The sequence below is a fragment of the Silurus aristotelis genome (assembly GCF_946808225.1).
Source record: "Silurus aristotelis genome assembly, chromosome: 20".
NCBI classification, from domain to species: Eukaryota; Metazoa; Chordata; class Actinopteri; order Siluriformes; family Siluridae; genus Silurus; species Silurus aristotelis.
The window spans coordinates 11,092,161-11,112,459 of record NC_139593.1 but is presented as its reverse complement, the minus strand read 5'-3'; the positions used below and the strand labels follow the sequence as shown (position 1 = coordinate 11,112,459).

General features: G+C 37.6%; 1 protein-coding gene across 3 annotated transcripts; it reads right to left on the bottom strand.

Moving 5' to 3' along the window:
* Window positions 1–6,849: 6,849 nt before the first annotated feature.
* Window positions 6,850–19,971, bottom strand: morc3b (MORC family CW-type zinc finger 3b). Of its 3 annotated transcripts, none has more exons than XM_083521809.1 (17): window positions 19,736–19,971; window positions 18,454–18,526; window positions 18,207–18,339; window positions 16,746–16,970; window positions 16,056–16,193; window positions 15,322–15,439; window positions 15,077–15,205; window positions 14,468–14,587; window positions 14,277–14,374; window positions 13,987–14,094; window positions 12,791–12,919; window positions 10,937–11,011; window positions 10,809–10,885; window positions 10,581–10,712; window positions 9,603–9,660; window positions 8,982–9,498; window positions 6,850–7,535 (listed from the first exon to the last, which is right to left on the bottom strand). In XM_083521809.1, exons 1-17 carry the CDS (start codon window positions 19,772–19,774, stop codon window positions 7,269–7,271), a joined length of 2,436 nt encoding a protein of 811 aa, XP_083377935.1. In that variant the 5' UTR covers window positions 19,775–19,971; the 3' UTR covers window positions 6,850–7,268. The 3 variants fall into 3 exon arrangements, with proteins under 3 accessions (XP_083377935.1, XP_083377936.1, XP_083377937.1); XM_083521810.1 differs by having other exon boundaries at window positions 10,809–10,855; XM_083521811.1 differs by lacking the exons at window positions 16,056–16,193; window positions 16,746–16,970.
* Window positions 19,972–20,299: the final 328 nt, after the last annotated feature.

Sequence of the window (20,299 nt, the reverse complement as noted above, 5' to 3'; positions counted from 1 at the left end):
CCATCTTCATGCACAGAACTACTGGAATGATAACATGGATGGCGTTCGTTAATGGAAAAGAAACGAAAATGCTGCTCATTTTGAATGTGATTCAAAAGGAAAACGTGTTTCCTATAGTATTGAACTGCAAGTGTTGCTTTCATGGCATGTTGGAGGAAACATAATTATCACCTTCACACCACACACACACACATGGTAATGCCAATTTTCGTAATTTAAAAGCAGATATCTCTGACCAAACGTTAGCGTACCGTACGTCCAAGCGCATTCGATTACAAATGTTAGTTTCGAAGTTTATAATAAACCGAGTGCAAAAATTAAGTGAAAAATTGCACTTCAGGAATGAACCAGAATCTTCAATAGGCTTTAATATTTCATTCAGTTATAGTCAGGATACAATGATATAATAATAAATCAATTCTATACACATGTTAGGGTTTGCAGTCTCTATTATTAATTATGTTTTTTTCGTCAACTGGGTCTTTATCGTGAAAACTGGGTTATTATATAGTAATAAATGAGACTGACGATGCTAACACGTCCTCTAGATGTACACGTGTGTGCTTTGTGGCATGTATTGGATCGTCCTTTCCAGGGGTGTGTTCCTGTTTCATTTCCAGTGTTCCTGGTGTAGGTTTCAGAGTCACCATGATCCTAACCATAAAAAAGTCGAAAGCGTTGGTGCTGAATTGTTCAAACGTCAACGAATTTGAAGAATTTAGCTTTGGAAGCAACACTGTGCAAAAACAGCCTGATTTGGTGAAATCGATAGCTTATTGTCAATAATGTAAGGGTGAGAGAACGCTTTGTGAGGAAAGAGTTAACATTTCAGAGTCTATAATGTGGGAGAGGAGGAGGAGGAGGAGGAGCAGGAGGAGGGAAAAGAAGGGGGCGGAGTCAGTGCACAAGGCCTCTCCATTGAGAATTGGTGGCAATGTGATGCCTGAGATAAATGAGGTAAAGAGTTTAGCTCAATAAAACATTCAGGCTTTCGAGCAATGCTGATGTAGTGTATAAGCGCAAGCCAAAGGTAGAGGAGAGAAATGTAAAGAGCTTCTCAAATCAAAAAAGGTGGACTCTGCACATTCTGTTACAATGTGACGTGGTTGTAGACTCTGTACAGAGGCGTTCTTCAAGAGAACACAGGCATGATTATATACGACCATTCTTGCCTCCATAATTCATTTCAGGTGTCACGAACAACAAGGTGTTTAACATGATGAATTTGTGACACAGCCTGTGGTAGGAGGAGTTCAGTAAACACTCCTCTCACTCCCAGACTGAGCTATTTAAAGACACCAGCGAAGCTTCATTTAACGAAGCCTGCAATTTCAGAGCTCTCAGCCTCCCTCAGTAGCTGTCTAATCTACCAATCAATAGTGTGTGTGTGTGTGTGTGTGTGTGTGTGTGTGTGTGTGTGTGTGTGTGTGGTAGGCTTTCTTTTCAGTCAATAACAGATGCAACCAGACGGTAGTCTAATCGACAGAGCTCAGTCTGTGTCCTATTTGGGAGAAATATTAAGATTGTATTCGTCACACAGCTGAAGTGGCATAAAGCTGTTTCTTCTGAGAAAGCCGAGAAAACACAGAAATCTCCTTCTCCACAAATGTTGAAAGGCCCTATGGATTAGGGAACTTATATATGATTGCACGTATCAAATCTGATTCACGAACACACACAACAATCAGGTCTAAGCTACAGTATATTCATTTTGTTTTCTGATTCGACCAGAATCAAAGTCTGATTTTTGAAAATTCAAGACTGTCTTCATCATCCACAGCAAAGTTTTGACTTGAAAAAGCGCTGATTCCAATTAATGTGGCATGATCTTTCGTTACACCTCAGTCTGCATGAGAACTATAAAACAAATGTCAACAGCATGTCTAATAGCTGCCAGCTTCAAACCATGCTATTAATGGCCCAAATGTGTGCATTTCTCAGTGTTTAAGCTGCAGAAACGAGTCTAATATCGATATTAACCCCTGCAGTTATCTTCACAATCAGATCAAGCTGAGGGGGTTCATGGTATGCGATGCTTTCAGGGGAAAAAAAAAAACACGTCTATTCTTGTACAATAGTAGAAGTGTAGCCACCTATGAACTATTCTGATAGTAGCAGAGTTACATCATGAGGCTGGAAGGCCTGAGGGACTCTCACAGGTCATCTTTGTCAAGTGGTTTTCTTCATGTTTAGCCAATCTAAAGACAGAAGAATATGAGCTAGACTATGCAGTGATGAGCCTGGGCGGTGATGTGGTTCAGTTTTCCGCTCCGCCGTCCAAATTCTTCTGTGCAGAGCTTCACTTTAAAATCCTACTGCATCCATTCAGTAGATCTGAGAAGGCTTTAGGCCTAAATCATTGTTTATATCTGCTATAATGACTGTTATATATTAAGTAATACAGTTTCTCACCTGTATTCAATTGTACAATTATCTAGTAATCAGCAAAGTGATATTCAAGTGTCGGTAACAGACACCTACATTTCTCTTATTTCAGCCATTTTGAGATTAATATCGTCTCGACTGTCTTACTTTCACTTTATTCAAATGTTCTTTCTGTCCTCATTTCTGCCCTTAAAGTGTCTCATGGATTCCCAGCGATTTCTGTACCTCTGTCTCGAATGGTGCCCGAGTTCCGTCCGCACTTTGATGACATCACCAATATTAGGGTGCACCAAAACTTTAAATCATCGAGGATGCACTGATTTTGGGATAACAGTCATCACTCACTATATGCACCTCCTCTTCTTCTTCTTCTTCTTCTTTTTTTATCGGCTTCTCTTATTAGGGGTCACCACAGCAGATCATCCGTCTCCATACCCCCCTGTCCTCTACATCTGCCTCTTTCACACCAACTACCTGCATGTCTTCCCTCACCACATCCATAAAACTCCTCCTTGGTCTTCCCCTTTTCCTCCTTCCTGGTGGCTCCATCCTCAGCATTCTCCTACAGATATACCCCATGTCCCTCCTCTGCACATGTCCAAACCATCTCAATCTCACCTCCCTCACCTTGTCTCCAAAACATCCTACATGCTCTGTCCCTCTAATAAACTCATTTCTAATCTTGTCCATCATCGTCACTCCCAACAAAAACCTCAACATCTTCAGCTCTGCTACCTCCAGCTCCACCTCCTGTCTTTTACTCAATGCCACTGTCTCTAAACTATACAACATCGCAGGTCTCACCACAGTCCTATAAACTTTCCCTTTCATTCTTGCAGATATCCTTCTATCACAACTCTCTATATGCACCATTGCATGCTTTAATGCTTGTGCAATGTTCTGTAAAGTTTTTTGTCACTGGCTGTTTAAAGAGGATTGAAGTTCAGAGTCATTCCTGACAACACGAAACACAAACAGAACCGATTATATTGTCAAATATTCATCCTCAAGTATGTGCATGACACCAGATGTACTAAAATTCCAGATGCTTATAATAATAAGATTCATTTGGACTTGACTGGAAATTATTGACTTTTTGTACTTGGATTTGTCTTGTTCTTAGACATTGGTCTTACTATACATGGTCATGCTCTCAACCAAGAGTTTGTTAGAATGTTAGTTACATTTCTTTTTTGCATCTACAAACTTGGCATGAAAAACAAAAAGTTCTTCTTGATTCTGACCAGAATTCTGGCTTATGGTCCTTTTATTTCTGAAGCAGGATATGAAGCAGGATGTAGATATGATATTGTAAAACACATCAATGTTATGTGCATAAAAGAAATGACCAAATTAGCGTTTGACCTTCTGAATCTGAATTTTTGAGTCAAGATGGAGCCACAACATGACATCATTCCCTCCTGAGTCGACACACACCCCAGCACACACACCTCACTCATTTCTGGTAACATTACCGGTGTAGACTGCTGACAGAAATAGTGTACAGGATGTAAAGGCAAAAAAAAAAAATGTGCTCCATTGTATCTTCATTAAGGCATCCGAGCCAAATTCCCTATTCTCTGCTCGGATTTGTCCAGCTCATGTAATCATTAGTACATGAGTACTCATGCAGGAGCTCACCAGCATGGTCAAATATTTGGTGCATTTATTTTACAATTTCTGACATTTTTCTAAATACGTTTTTGGGAAAAAAAATACCACTGGAAGATGCCAAAGCGTATTTGAATGTTTTGTAGATGCCTCCACTATCTTTAGTGTTTTCAGTCCTAATGGTAGAATGAAATGGTGTTAGTTGGGATTTAGCGCCATCATGTGGTTAGTTCAGGAAGGTTTGTTGTTTCCAGGTCAGAGAGAATGGGTTAAAGTCAGGTGACCTTTATTAAGCACATTTATTTATATATTATGTATTGTGTATGTACTCATGTATGCCTTATGTTTATGACATGGATCGATCAATAAATACATTTGGACCTATAGCCTATAAGCAGAGTATAAACTTGCAAATGTACATTACATTACATTAATAATAAGCTTTTTATTAATGTGCTTTTACTGGGTTTAAATTATATTTTTTTCCATTTCTTTTGATGCCAACAATTTTTAATCATATAATATATTTAAATGGTTTTCAAATATATATAATAAAAGTAAATATGGTACAATATTGGAAACTGTTGAAGGGTACTTGTATCCAAAGACAAAAAAACAACAACACATACATTACATTTTTCATAAAGATATGTCAAAAATAAAATTTGTATCTGTATATGCATTTGTATCTTTTTTTTTATAGTAACTGCGATTACCTTTTCTTTATTATTTTATAGTTAAGTATATTACTGGACCAAAGTAGTACCATCATTATCCGTTAGGGGGAAGCATTGTACATTGAACGTGTGGAAAACCCCACTTTCTATTGATATATTAAAGATTCAATAAACAAATAAAATGCATAACGAAATGTATTTAAATGCTATACATTTATAGTATTATGTTAATTTTTTCTAGCAAATATATATATATATATTTTCTAGAAATATAAAATAAATAAATACATAGAAGAAAATAATGAATTACTCAAAAAAAGGGTTTTAAATACATAAATGTACCGTACAATAAAATAATAATAATCTCTAACATTTGTATATCAAAAGATATAATGAAAATGTGGTTATAAGTCAGAAATTTTTATGTAATTCATGAATACATTTGTGTCTGTTGAGAAATGTCACTTGGGTTAATGATGCTTAATGACCCACAATGTCATTCAGTACAAGGAGTTTAATCTGTGCATTAATATTTTACAATCTGACCAACAGCGTATTTTTCTTCTTCAAAATGCATACACAATTATTGTACTTTTCAGTGTAACACTATTCCATAATAAAAAGGTTGAAAATAAAGGTTTGTTTTTTCAGCCATGTATGTATTTTTACTGTTAGAAAAAATAAATAAAAAGTGTTGGCTTTGTGATTGAGATGTTGCACTTTGGATTGGAATGTCATGAGTTAAAATTCGAGGTCCACCAAGCTGCCACTGCTGAGCCCTCAACTGCTTGTATAAATGAGACGAGTCACTCTGGATAAGGGAATTTTGCCAGATGGCGTAAACATAAATGTTAGAAAGTAAAAACTAGGATGAAGTTGAAGTATCCGAACCTCAGTGTATTTCCCATCAGCTTTGAGCATCTCAGGAAACGGTTATTTTATCCCATACCTCCACACATTCATTTTAGTCCTTAAGAACTTACAACTGGCTCTTGTAATGCAGTGGTACTGCCAAAACAAGACTCTGTCCAAAGTCTTTGGCAGCACAAAGTCACACGTACCACCGCAGTCTCCTTATGACCACCTATTAATAACCCAGTTAGTGATCTACTTATCTTTCGACACTGAGAGTTGGTGAGAATGCCTCAGGGATTTGATGATGTAAGCTGATGCTAAGGTCAAAATATTGATTTTAGTTCAAGCCTGAATGACTTGCAAGGTGTTGGACTTGGCTGAGAAGACAACCACAGATAAGGACTATGGCAGATTGCTGGAAAATAGTCCCTGATATCTGAAGAGCCACAATAACTGATTTGCTGCAGTTGTTTGAGGTGATCTATTCTCCTTGTGCCTCTGTGGAGTGTGTTTTCAAAGAAAACAAGCAAGAAAAACCCTAAACGAGGATTGTGTTCAAGTGGTCCAAAATCAGTTGGTCTGTATATAGATGGCATCTTTAAACAGACTTGAGACCTCTGTGAAAAACACTACTTATAGCCTGCATGGACAAAAGATTTGTGTGTGTTTTTGAACATTCCGTTCCACATTTAGCCCTCATTATATATATATATTTTTTATAATAACCTCCACTCTTCTGGGAAGATGTTCCACTAGATTTTCAAGTGTGCTTGATGAGATTTTCATTAATTCAGCCACATGGTCGTTAGTAAAGTCAGGTACTGATGTACGGTGAGGTGATGAGCTCTATAGCAGGCCACTCAAGATCTTCCACTCCAAACCATGTAAAGTATATCTTGATAATATTTTGCTGGCTGTGTGTGTGTGTGTGTGTGTGTGTGTGTGTGTGTGTGTGTGTGTGTGTGTGTGTGAGATGAATACTTGATGAATACACTGCTGCATGGAAATTCACAGAATTTGTGAGGAGCCCTGGGGACACCTCTGTTTAAAATACCTCTCTTTATAATTGTGTGTGTGTGTGTGTGTGTGTGTGTGTGTGTGTGTGTGTGTGTGTGTGTGTGTGTGTGTGTGTTGGGACATAGTAATGTTTAAATGTTGAGTTACAGAAACTTCCACTGAAATCAGTGATTACACCTTTAGTGAACATGAAGAGAGTGAAGAAGTGAAGAAGCTGCTTGAAGTTTGTCTGAAGGATTTGGGTGAAAATACAAAAATGACTAAATCATAACAATCACACGTAACTAACATAAGTTTGATTCGATTTTTTTTATTCATTGGTTTTGTTCTATGATGAAAACAGTAAAAAGAGGTTTCTCAAGAAAATTCATTCAAATCCAAAATTCATTATATCACTCAACAAAAAGTATACATTTGTCCTTCATTAAAATTATACAAATATTTTGATACTAATGTCCTACTTTATTACTATATATTATTTACCAGGTGAATTAGATGTACTGTATGTTGTTGCATCAGACAATTGAACTGACTTTGGAACATATCCTATTACCACTGCAAATGTCTGCTGAAACTAATCTGGGCCCCAAACATAAATATATTTTATATAGCTATGATCTTACCTTGTCTAAGCCAGCAGTGAAACCATAAGATGATTTTGGGTATATTATGGATATCTAACTGTGAAGATATAAACCTTAGTAATACAACCCGGACATGACCTTAAGTGACTTCTTTTAAGACCTGGTCAAGTAGTTTATCAATGACATCACTGTTGTAATCCACTTGCTGCAAGTCGAGATCGGGAACGAAGGAAATGAGCAGGTGTCCCAAACTGAGACGCAACTTTCTCAGCTTCTGCTTCTCTTGTCCAACTCGGGCATCTGCTCTCGACCCTTCTTCCTTCTCTATTTTCAGCCTTTCCACTTTGCTCTTTAGTTGGTCGCACAGGGAGGATAAACTGGCTCTCTCTTCCTTCATCCTTTCCAGCTAGCAACAGTACAAGTTATTAATATAAATCTATTTCAATACTTTCATGCACATTAATAATAAAGATAGCAACATTTCATAGGTTTGTGTAGTTAATATTTTAAATAACTAAAGCTATGATTCATTAATTCATCTTCAGTAACAACTGGTCGGGTCAATGATCCCAAATCCTATCCCAGTTACACTGGGTTCAAGCAGGGAGAATACACCTTAGATGGGATGCCAATCCACTGTATGTACACACTCATTCACACATTTATTACTATCTAGGGGCAATTTAGAGGAGCCAGTCCAACTACTGACATGTTTTTGGACAGTGGGAAAATCTGGAGAACCAGAGACCATGGAGAAAAGCCATGCAGACATGGGAAGAACCTGGTAAACACCACATAGACAGTAACCTGAGCTCAGAATTAAAGCTTGAAGCTGTAAAGCAGCAATAATACCTACTGAACAACACGTGTCAAAATCACACGTTCGAGCCAATTAATACTTATGAGAGAATTTTGCTTAAATTAGCTTTATTTTTGTATTAATACAGCTAAGGCCAATTTTATCTAGCAGTATTTAGTGTATGTTTATTGAACATTATGTTCAGCATAATCATTATTAATCTCTGTAGTGATTATATTGGTAGAGTAGTAGTTATTAGGTAGAGACACATAGTTGTGAATTTGGAAGAATATCTAATCAAGCACAATAAGCATAAAAAATAAATAGCAGAATGTACCTTTTACTATGTAACTTTTTAGGTAAGAATATATGATCTGAGCATTTTAATAGCATCTTGTGCACTGAGCAGTTTAATGCGAGCATCACGCATTAAACTATTCAAAAGCAAAATAAGTAAATCTTAAGTATAAAGTAGGATAAAAAATACAAAACGAGAGGAATAGTAATATAAGAATGGAAAAAGAGAAGATGTTTAGTTGAAGCACAAGAAGAAAAAGAAGGTGTTTTAATCAGGTGTGAAAATAAATATGTAAATTAGGAAGAGGAGGAGGTAAGCGAGACTTCCCATAAAGAAAAATAAATTGATGGAATATGTGAATGAGGTAAATGAGATTAAAAATGCAGTGAGGGAGCCTTTAAAAAATATGTAAATTCTTAAGGAACAAAAACACAGGTTTCGAATTTACACTTCCAAGCTACTTCTGACTTGTGCCATTGCTGTTTGAGAAATGCCTCTTGAATATTAAAATGTTTGAATCCTTCTCATCCATGGCTGGAAGATTTCTTTAATTGTTCACTAATTTCAATCCTGCGAATGTGTCTGCTCAGAGACAAGATCCGAGTTCTGACATTATACCCAACAAGATCTTCATTTTATCTATTGTGTCTTGTGTTGTAGATGATTCTTTTCTTAAAATTTGGATCAAATGCCAGAATTTTTGTGTCCTGTTATTCACAACTTCATTAAACATGTAATAGGATGAAAGTTCCTACCTTGCTGAGGAGCTGACTCCTCTCATCCTCCAGGGCGGTGCTGTGATCCCGCAGCAGCTCCAACTCCTCCCTGTATGCGTCCCTCTCCTCTGCTGTCTGCTTCATCATTTCCATTAACTCATCCTGCTGCTGCTGTAAACTCCACATCTCCTCGCCATCGTCATGCGATTCCTCTCCCACGTCCTCCGTACAGTGTGATGCTGCTAAAGAGTACTGGGTACTGGGTTCTATAGTGGGTGAATCTTCTCTAGTGCACCACTCATCCTCCTGAACAGGCTCCTGACTCGGTTTGATTCTCTCCATCTTACTGCTCTCGATGTGGCCTATTTGTTTATCTGTACTCTTTTCGTTTTCCATTCTATCCCATTTGCTCTCTTCTTTGTTTGGTGCGAGACTGGAATGTGTATGAAAGAAGGCGCCACCATCTTGTGGCGAGGCATTCGCAGAAAAAGAGGCATGAGGCAAAGGATGCACTGCTGGAAGAGTTTCTTCAGCAGTACAGATTTTCCTTTTAATCCTTTAAGAAGCAGAAAAACAACAAACTATTGATCCATAAATACTCATTAGGCCCAATGATGATGAGACATTTAAACACAGGAGTCCTAATCCTAATAGGATTACCTTCTCAATGAATCAGAGAGAGCAGTGAGATTGATTAGAGGCAGTGGTGAATGCTGAGCTAGAAACAAGACAGTGAAAGTTAATAGAAATCTTCTATCATATAAATCATATAAAATCTATGAAGTTTGTTAAAACTGAATCATACTTGGTATTTGTATTGCCTTGATTTTAACTATTAAATGAATAAAAGGAACTAGAAAATCTGTCTGAAATTAGTGATGTACAAATTAGTAGCATAGACAAGCAAGTTTGTGTCAAAGCTTTCAGTTTTTAATTTGCCATTTCTCATTTAACAACCTAAAAAACCCACTCCTTAAAGTCATTTAGTATGAGCACATTCTACATGATCATATCCTGGTTCATTTCTGTACTAGTCTGATGATATACTCACCCACCTAGCTAATACAATATATACTTCTATATTATGCTAGCTACCACATTTTAGCCTAGCCTGTACGGTTTCAAGGCAACCAAAATAATGCAGCACACTAGAGTTTATAACTTTTCTTCAGGGCTAGCTAATGAAGTTATCATTTGTCAAACCCTGAAAAATATATTTAATAAATCAAGGCTCTTATTATGTTTTTAACTTTCTTGAATTACATTGGCTATGGTTAACTACATGCTGCTGAGCTAGCATGCCCAAGTAGATGTTGACACTGCATGTCTAGAAACAGCAAATATTCATCGCAACCCTCTAAATCTCAGTTTATGCTTGATAAGGATTATAATATTCTATTCTAAATTATTTAAAAAATGTGCAAACTATTTATAATTACCTGTAATTAAAAAAAATAAGTGTGGTGCAACACTTGCTTAAAATACTGCAATTCAACAAATAAAACATGACCATATATATATGATCAATATCAATTCTGCCCACTTTGCCTTCCAGGTCAGTCATTTTTACACTCTGATGGTCACTCTAGTGCAAATTAAATATGACTGCAGTGGTGCAATGGCCAATAAAATACAAACCATTAGAGACGGATGATACAACACTGATACCACTCGCACTTTTACTGAACAGATCAGCAGGAGATGATTTCCAGGTTGCAGTATTCTTCTGAGGTCTGGCATTAACAGAAGCTTCGAGGACTGGAATATCTACTACTTACAGACAAAAGTGTGTTTTTATAAGTTTTTTTATACAAATAAATGACACATCAAGGTTTTTCATTTTCATGATGTATATCAGTAAATAACTTATCTCTGGCCCCTGGTCATCCTGTAGACTCTTACTGTTCCTCTTCCTGTTAAGACCCACAACCTGTTGATTAACACTGTCAGATAGCACAATACATATTAAGATCAAATGTGGAATGCTATCTTACTGGCGTTTGAAGGGTTTGGGGTAGGACTTCTGCTCCTCTTCTTGATCCTCCATTTCCTCCTCCACCAGACAGCTCCTGTTTGACATGGGTAATGCATGGTATTTTTTTGTAGCACATATCACATTGTTATTAGTTATTCATTCATTCATTCATTTTCTCCCGCTTATCCGTAATTCGGGTCGCGGGGGCAGCAGTCTAAGCAGGCCCCCGCCTTCGACTGCTGCCCAATCCTTACAGCACCGTCCCTTACGGTCCCTCCTGCAGGTGGTGAGCCCACGGGAAGTGTTATTAGTTATTTCTTTTGAAATTTCATTTTATTTTATTCTTATTAAATATTGTATCACATTTCACATTCACGGTGTTATTTCTTTTCATATTACTTTTTGATATTTGTACCACTCAGTATAACCAAAGAATAATGCACCCAGTTTTTCCACTCAAGGTCAGTAGTTTCTTTGCCAGCTTTACAGGGAGTACCGCTTCCAACACAGTGAGTTTCTGTGCTAGCCGGTACAGGCCTGATTATGAAAAAAAGACAACGATAAAAAGGCTCTGCCATTAGATCTTAGGAGGAGAAAGTACCGCTCCGGATCTAATGGTGGCACAGCCTTTATGTCTGTGTGATTTTTTTAATAATCAGGCCTGTACCGACTGAAACCAAAACTCACAGTATTGGAAGCGGTATTCCCTGAAAGGTGGATTGCTGCGTGATTGACCAGTCAAGATTTTATCTATAAATAAAAAGGAACAACTCCTTTCACAAAATATAGTTGAAATCAGATTGATTAATAAGACTGGTTATTTGTAACATTATGAGCTAAAATGTACATTACATTTTTATGTTATTCCTATTTTTATTGCTATTACCATGGCTCAATGAGAGACTTGGCTGTAATTCTAATTTCTGCTGCCTCTAATCCAAGGAAGTGGAAAGGACGCTTTCCAAAACTGATGGAAAGATGCCCCCATAGAACCCCATCCAGCTCCACCACCACCATCAGTGACTATTAAGCAGTAAAAACTGCATGAACAGGGTACAGAAACCTTGTGAGATACTGAATGTAAAAGCTACTTTCTAAATTGTCTTAAGTAGATTGGACCTTTTGAAACACTTATATGAATAATGCCACAACATTACAATTTGTCAACGCTGCAGTGCACAAATCACAGTCAATGAAGACATGGTGAACAAGAGTGGAAGAACACGAGTGTCCAGCCCTGACCTCAACACCACTGAAAATCTTTAAATGCTGGAACATTGACTCCTCATCCAACACCAGTGCTTAACCTCACTAGATTGAATATACACAGCTACGCTCCAAAATGCAATGAACAGCCTTCCCAAAAGAGTGGAGGTTATCATAACAGCAACAGTGCACTAAATCCGTACTGAGAACTGTCACGTAAGATCTATCTACTCTTCCAAAGGATCCTAAATGCTCAGGGCTTCCAAAAGATGCTTCTCAGATGCAGTTCAAATAAAACATATACCAGGATTTACGAGATGCATTCTTGTGCAAGAGACACTTTCATCTTGAGACAGAAGTATTTGTACATCATCGCAGTGGAAAATCTTCATGATAAACATAGAAAGACATGTGAAGAGCAGTAAAGGACATAAAGGACACTATTTTAAACGGCACAGAAGCCAGCAACAGAAGTTATTCATAACATTTGAGGGAAGAAAATGACCCAAAAAGTTCATTCGAGTTTTGTTCATTGATTGATACAGCTGGTGCAGAGCAACTCACCAGAATGTTTCATTGCTCACTTATCGGCCTTGTACATGCCTAAGCAACAACGTTCCATGACCAGGAATGACATCACTAAATAAAAATGTTTTATGGCTGTCACCTGAATTGTGGGTCATGGTTCATATTGCAGAACCATTTCTCAGGCAGCCGGCTACACTCAAAGCCATCTGGAAGCCTTCTCCACTTCAGACAGCTGTCGCACTGCACCCAGATTTGATCAGGCACTTTCCTTCAGTGGGGAAAAGAAAAGACAGAATAAACACAAGCGAAAGTCATACCAGCATCAGAATAGAAGACTCTCTTGAGATCTATACACTTAATGACTTAAAGTGTTTATATACACGAGGTGGTATCAAAAATGTTTGAGGCAAGCTCTGTTTAAAAAGAAAGTACTTTAATGATCTAAGTTTGAACACTATCACTTTTAAAATAGTCCCCTTGTACAGCAATAGCGTTCCTGAAACTTCTGGATCGTTCTCCGACGATCATCATGCACAAGTTGCCGAATGGTTTCGACATTTTCGTGGGTTGAGCTTTGTGATCTCTTGTTATCTTCCAGTGATGTTCTTACTCTTGTGAAGTGCCTCCCAAAACACCTCGAAAGACAGCATCGCCGTATGTCAAAAGTATGTCATGTCAGCATCGCCGTATGTCAAAAGTATGTCATGTCAAATGTCTCCGTGGCAGATTCGCCATTTCATGCAGAATTTCACGTTTGCTCTTAGCACCAGTTAGCACCATTAGTCTTTAAACTTTTCGAGACCACTTTATATCATGCTTTATATAGCTAGAAATGTGAAGCTCCTCTTGAACACAGAATTGTGAAAATAGGTGCTAGGTAGCATTTGAGAGGAGTATGTGGGCAACTCGGAGATCAAAACACACACTGATGCATTAATCCAGGATGGGAAAGATGCCTTGTTTTTGCCAATTTTAAAGGTAGCATTGCATATTCATGACGGCTAAGAATGACTCATTCTAATCCATGGCTCACACATGCTTTAAAGAAATTTTGAAGTATGTTTTTTAATTTTTTTAGTCGTACTTGAAATTGGGAAAGTTCTTTAAAAATGCCATCAGGTAAAAAGAAAAATTACTAGATAAAAAAACTGCTAGTTCTCCAATTACTTAAAAAAAAACAATTAAAGATGTATCATACACTGACTCTAGTAAAAATAGAACCAAAATTACACAATCAAGGTAATACAAGGTAATATAAGGCAAGTCCTATAAAGTCTCCGATGTTGTTGCCTGCAAATATAACAAATTGTAAATAAACCGAATCTCCACACTCACATTGTATCTTCAATTGGAAGTGTGCATTTTGGGTCCTCTTTCTTCCGCTTGTAGCGGATCTCATTCCAGTATTCTTCTAGTTTGATGCTGAGGTTGTGCATGGTTTTCCTGCACACAAACAGACCTTTGTAAATGACATCAGCCTCTTTTGGGGCTTTATAAACTGTCAAAACTCATTTCCCAGTCTCAGACTGAACAGAAACTACAATTGTAATAGCAAGAAGGTAAATGAATCCAAAACTAGATTTGAAAATCATTCTTATGTGGTATAAAGAGATCTTATCTTTGACCTGTATTTATCTGTGTCATCAAAGTCTTGTTTGTTGTGTGTCGGCTGAAGGAAATTACATTCAATCACACCGATGACCCCAACACCTTTTCTCTCTAGCTGTTCAGGAAGAGACAGAATACCAACATGACACACCAATGTCACTGTGCATAAAAATGCACTCATCAATAACAGCTACTTTTTAAACTTTACCTTGCGTTGACAGCTCACTCTTTCATAAGCCTTGATGAGTCGGTTTTTGTGGTACATCATGATACCATAATGCTCCTTGCTTTTGGTGTTGAACCCAAATGTGATTGGAATACGTTTGGTCTGTAAAATGAGTCAAGAATTTCCACACAAACAAAAGCAACAGAATCAACAGTATAAAGTACTGACTGCATTACAGCTACAACAGAAACAGAAATGCTGGTTTAAGCAATGGGCAAAAGATTGTTAGCTAGGTGGGGGCTAAAGTACACCACTGAGCAAGGTCTTAACCTTCTTTGCTCTTGGGCACCATGGTGAAATCTGGACTCTGACCAAAACTTGCTTTCTGAGAAACTTATCAACAGATGCTATATGCAAAAGACCAGTGCTCATGCAAAACATTTGGTTGAACATGCTAATCATCCTACGCAATATTTGTTAGCAAAAAGACACAAAGGTCTCTTGGTTATGAAGTGGCTGTGGTATCAATTTAATCTAAATAAATAAACCTCCAACCATAGGGCTAGCACTAGTTTGTAGTTTAGGGTAGGGTTTGCAACTTCTGTATTAAATATGTAGAATTTAAGATTTTGATTACATTCTTAAGGATACTAGGAATGAAGGTCTGTAGTTGTCTTTGGCAATATAAGCGAGACTTTTGGAGATGAGCTGGGTTTTCACTCGTTGTCCTCGAATGTTGATTTGCATACGCGGCTTCAGATACAGAATGCTACAGTACGCCTGCAGATGGAAATGCAAGAAAACAGTTTCTACTGGAACAAAACCTAATTATTATACTATGAAAAAAACTGTTTTCTCATAGCATCTATTTCCTTCTTGATAGCATGTGCACTTACTCTTAGTGAATAGTCACTCTCTGGTGTGGTGGCTTGAGTTTTCTCACTAGAATTGGCTCGGAGCTGAATATCATATTTATCTGCATCAAAATGGAATTCTGTGTCCCCGTATGTAATCCTGCAAAATTGAGAATTTCAGAATTTACTATGCAATAGTAATGTAAAGTAAATAGTGCTGAAACATTAGGCAAATTTCAGGAATACAATTATGCAACTCAAAATTAAAATCTCAGTATCATCATTCATAGTAGACAGGAGTTTGCTTGCTTTTACCCCAAGACCTAAACTAAAGGTGGCCAGATACAGTGGTCATCTAAAAGATCCTATAAATTCTACCATTAAACACATTTTCTTTTCAGGATTAGCTAGCTAGTTTTTGTTCTAGAACATTGTCTGATGTGGATTGTTCTCCGACGATCAACATGCACCAGTTGCCGAATGGTTTCGACATTTTTTGGTGGTTGAGCTCGCTGAAGGTCTTCCTGATCTCTTGTCGTTCCTCCTCTTTTGAAGGGCACATGCCACTCAAAACACCTTGAACAACTGATTAGAGCATTGTACATTTGCTGAATAATGTCAAACGTCTCTTTTGCAGATTGCTTGTCGGATCAAAACTAACATAGGTCATTTCAAGACTGAAGTGTTTGTATTTTGCAACCATAAATTACTTATTACCCAAAAACACTGATTTGGAACCCACAGATATACACTTATGAGATAAACTGCTAGCTCACATGCGCAGATTCCAGATGATGATGCGTGTGCCGGTTGGTCCAGCAGTGCTGATGGCACGCAGCTCAGTGAACAGCTCCTTCTCTGTATTAAACAAAGAGTGTCTCAGGATTGCATCTAGACATGCTGCATCCTCTGGTCTGGGGACGTTGACAGTCAAGGAGATGAATTAAATGATGCAATCCAAGTCTGCTATACAATCTAATCCTGCATAACCATTGCATTTGTTTGTACTCACCCATTACAGGAAAGCTGATCACAGTTAAATAAAAAGAGAGATTACTAAATTTCTGTATGACTTGCACTTAACTTTTATTTGACTAGCACCACAGCGGGGGGTACAAGTTCTCCATTTCAGTTATTTGAACTGCACAATTGTAAATAAACTTTTATGACAACAGCAGGGGACCTGATTTTAAACCTAATTTGCAATATTTCCCCACAACAGAGTCTTAAATTCAGGCTTGTTTATATTTTTTGGCACTTACTTTGTGAATAATTTTCTTTCTACAGCCAAGAGAATGGAGTTATGTTTGGGGGATGTTAAGGTTTTAATGACAGTGTATTAATTCCAGCTGCAGTTCCAATAGCATGTGGCAGATGGCTTCAAAATCTCATTCTTTATTCATGCTGTTATAATTCAAATGCTCATGGTGCTTATGCAGTAAATTTTGAAGTTCTACAAAGGATACAGGTTTTGTCCATCCCTCCTAAAGGTGAGAATTGGCACCATGATCTGCTGAGCTTTTATAGCCTGCAGGTAAGACTGTGACAACATGCCCACACTCATTGAGTCTTTGGTCTTAGTAAAGACAATAGCGTCCTTCCCCAGACGCATGGAACCTGATTTGAAACCATTGCCATAGACACCGACTGGAACGTGGTCTCTCACGGCTTTCTTGTCACTGTAACCAAAGCTAAAAGAAAATTGGATGAATGCATAAAACAATTTGATTCTTGAGGTAGCCTTTAAATGTAGATAAATGGTGGCAATTTCCTTATTGTCCTCGAGTCAGTTCTGTGCATGACCCTAGACAAGAATCCAGATTTTAACATTAGTGTGCCTAAGTACTAATAAGGTAGGAAAGATCAGCATGGGACAAAAATGTTTCCATAGAAACAGGATGTTTCAGACAAAAGTCTTTTGTCAGCGATGTAAGCACGGTGCTTCTGAAGCTTTAGGAGGTGAAACCAGTTGTTTTTGCACCATTTTATGCTAGCATGTCTATCAGAAACAATTGAGCTATGGGGCAGAGTCACTAAGATCACAATCTTCCACCCATTCAGATGTTTAATGTGAACTTTAGCTGAAGCTCTTGAACTGTATCTGCACGTACACTGCTGTCATGTCCAACTGCGACACTGGGGATACAGTTCAAGCCTTTTAGCCTTACAAAACCAATGAATACTCACAGACCCAGTAAATGGGGACAGCAGCATAGGATTTATTGCAAAAAACACCAATCAACCCAAGATTATTTCATTAAAATGTCTCAAAATGACCTGAAAAATCACTCGACTTGTCCTGTCTATCTCTTTCTACCTGTCCATCTGTTTTTCTTTTCTTTCTGAACTACTCTTAGTTTTTGTTTTTCCTTTATTTTCTGTTGTTCACTGTTTTGGATTCCCTTCATCTTTCCTGACACTTTTCCTGACATTAAAAAGCTCAATGTTTATACAAATACAAAAGTTTTCAAGACCATTGAACTGAGCAGACTCCTTTGTGTATCGTTTGCTTGGATTCATATCTTTGGCCTATTTATTACTATGGGTGAGCTTTCCTTTCCTTTATTTTATTAATTCTATTTCTAAAAATAATCTTCTGTAACTTCTAATATTATGTGCTTCCTTCATTTTGCTGAATGCGCTCGATTACTCACGTGTGTGTGTTTTAGTAATGGTCTGTTGTGTATATACGTACATGTTCATTGTTGTTGCTGTTACTGTCTTTGGATTTAGCTGTTATTCTGTAAAACCTCACCTTTCTTTCTCAGATGAATTCTGTACTTCTACCCAATTATATCGCAACCTACCAACTCGTTCTGTTGCAGATAATTAGATATTCGCACAAATTTGGAGTATATTGTTTTTAATTGCAGTAACTGGGTGGTTTTTTTCATGTCCTTCCATGAATGCTAGTTCAGGGCTGTTACCTTAGCATCTTATGTAGTTTGGCTCTGGTCATTCCTGCTCCATTATCCATGAATGAGAGGCAGTCCAGGTTTTTGATGCGTGTCCAATCTATCCAGAACTGCTTTGCACGAACATCTGGGTCATAAGCATTATCTGTAATATTATTGTAAACACAGAGATTACTGAAGACAAGGACAATTAAAACACAGCCTTATCTAGCATTCTGTTAAATTGATTATAGATGTGTAAGAGGGATTACAAACTCACCGATCAGCTCAGCAATAGCGCTAAAGGGCCAGGTATGGCTGGTTGAGTTTGTATGAAGAAATTTAGGATTGAGCTGTAGGGGATAAACATGTATTTTGTATCATCATCTAACAGGCAGGTTCCTTTTTTGTTTTTTCGACAACAGCTACTGCATGTTTTGCAAAAGGGTAGCTGAAGTGATCTGGTTTGAAATACAATATTCCAACAAAGCTACTGTATTGTAAACACCACACCTCCAACATATATGCCTTTGGGTAGAGCTCTTTGTGCCATTATGTGCAAATTACAGATTCAATTACATTTGACAAAATACAAATAAACATATGCAAATAAACAAATCCCCTAGTTCATTTTGGAGCTCCACCTTTTAAAATTTGGTCCAAGGGATAGGCACGTTTTACATAGATTCAATTATTTACATCTGTGTTTTAAAAGCCAAACAAGTCAATTGAAAATACTATGACAAACAGGACCACATAAACCAAAGTATTTGGCTGTAGTTATTTATTCCAGTGACTGCAGTCGATTAAGGTTTTATTTCTACATTGAGTCTGACCATGACCAGTGACAGTAAAGCATTTATTATTGAAGATCATTTAATGAACGAGTGAAAGAATATAATAATGGTTAAGACTGTGACGAAAGAACCAGACAAAACTGGAACTACACTTTTTTTGTGGCAGTTGGGTTACAATGGCTAGATTAGGTTGGATGGCTATTTTCAGTAAGGAATTATGGCTTTAACCAAGAAACCGCCAAATTCACAATGATCACAGTTGAGCTAGCAAAGTGCAGTTAAATGCTCAATGATAAACTAATGAAAGCTGAAGCAGAATGGAAAATGTATATGATAAGCTAAATTAAATTGATGAAGAAGAATGGAACCACTAAGTTGTAAAGCACAAGAGAAAATGTATTAACTCTAAAAAGTGGAAGTACTGATGCGAAGCTGATTACATCCTCTAGCCCAGGGGTGTCCAATCCTTTGTACAAATTGCTGGTGTGGGTGCAGGTTTCATTCCAATCAAACAAGTACACACCAAATTCTACCTGTTTAAATTTAATGATTTTCATTTTTAGTCACTCTCAGGTATGGCCCTTGATTGGTCAGAATGAAAACCTGCACCCACACTGGCTCTTTGTTACCATGTTAGTTATCATTTAGTTTTTGGTACATTAGACAGTGATGTAAAAGTTGAACCAGTAATTGGATTGTAGATTCTGTTACACGACAAGAGACAGCCAAGAGCAAGATGCCCAAAAGCACAAACAAGGCACTTACCGAGCTCAGGGGGATCCCTCTGTGTTTCCGAGTTGCCATTTTCTTCTGAAAATAACAAACTAACCATAGATGTTTGTTGTAACAGCCCTAAATATCCTTCTACATTTAGAGTGCGTTCATGAGCTAAATACAGAGTCATCTGTGTGTGTGCACTTCATGTTACATTTGCAAAATACCTTGCTCCAGGGGATTTTAAACTTGGAATGAGAGAACTGAAATGGTACATCGGTGCATGTAATGGTTCACATCACTTAGCTTGTGTGTCACATTGCAGATTATTATAGTGCAGATCTTAACCCCTTCCATTCACCCAAGATTGCTGCTTTGAATTGATGCACTGAAGCTGATCGAACCCTGGGTTTCTGTAAGAGCATACAAATTGCACCAACAAAAGGGCTCATTTGTTTATGGCTTATTGACTTTGAGAACGCCTTGAACTGATACAAAGTTCAACACAGATATTTAACTTTATGCCTAAATACCTGAAGCTAGCCTTAATTTATATCCAGAAGAAAAGATTTGAGCTCTTTGTTGGGGACCACAGAAATGTCCCCACTAAATTGT

Excerpts from the sequence above, each read along its gene's own strand:
- morc3b (XM_083521809.1), bottom strand. The coding sequence starts at position 19,774 with ATGGCAACTCGGAAACACAGAGGGATCCCCCTGAGCTCG. Across the intron at positions 18,527-19,735 it reads GAGGGATCCCCCTGAGCTCG|CTCAATCCTAAATTTCTTCA; the intron begins GTAAGTGCCTTG and ends TATCCCCTACAG. Across the intron at positions 14,375-14,467 it reads GAGTGAGCTGTCAACGCAAG|CTAGAGAGAAAAGGTGTTGG; the intron begins GTAAAGTTTAAA and ends CTTCCTGAACAG.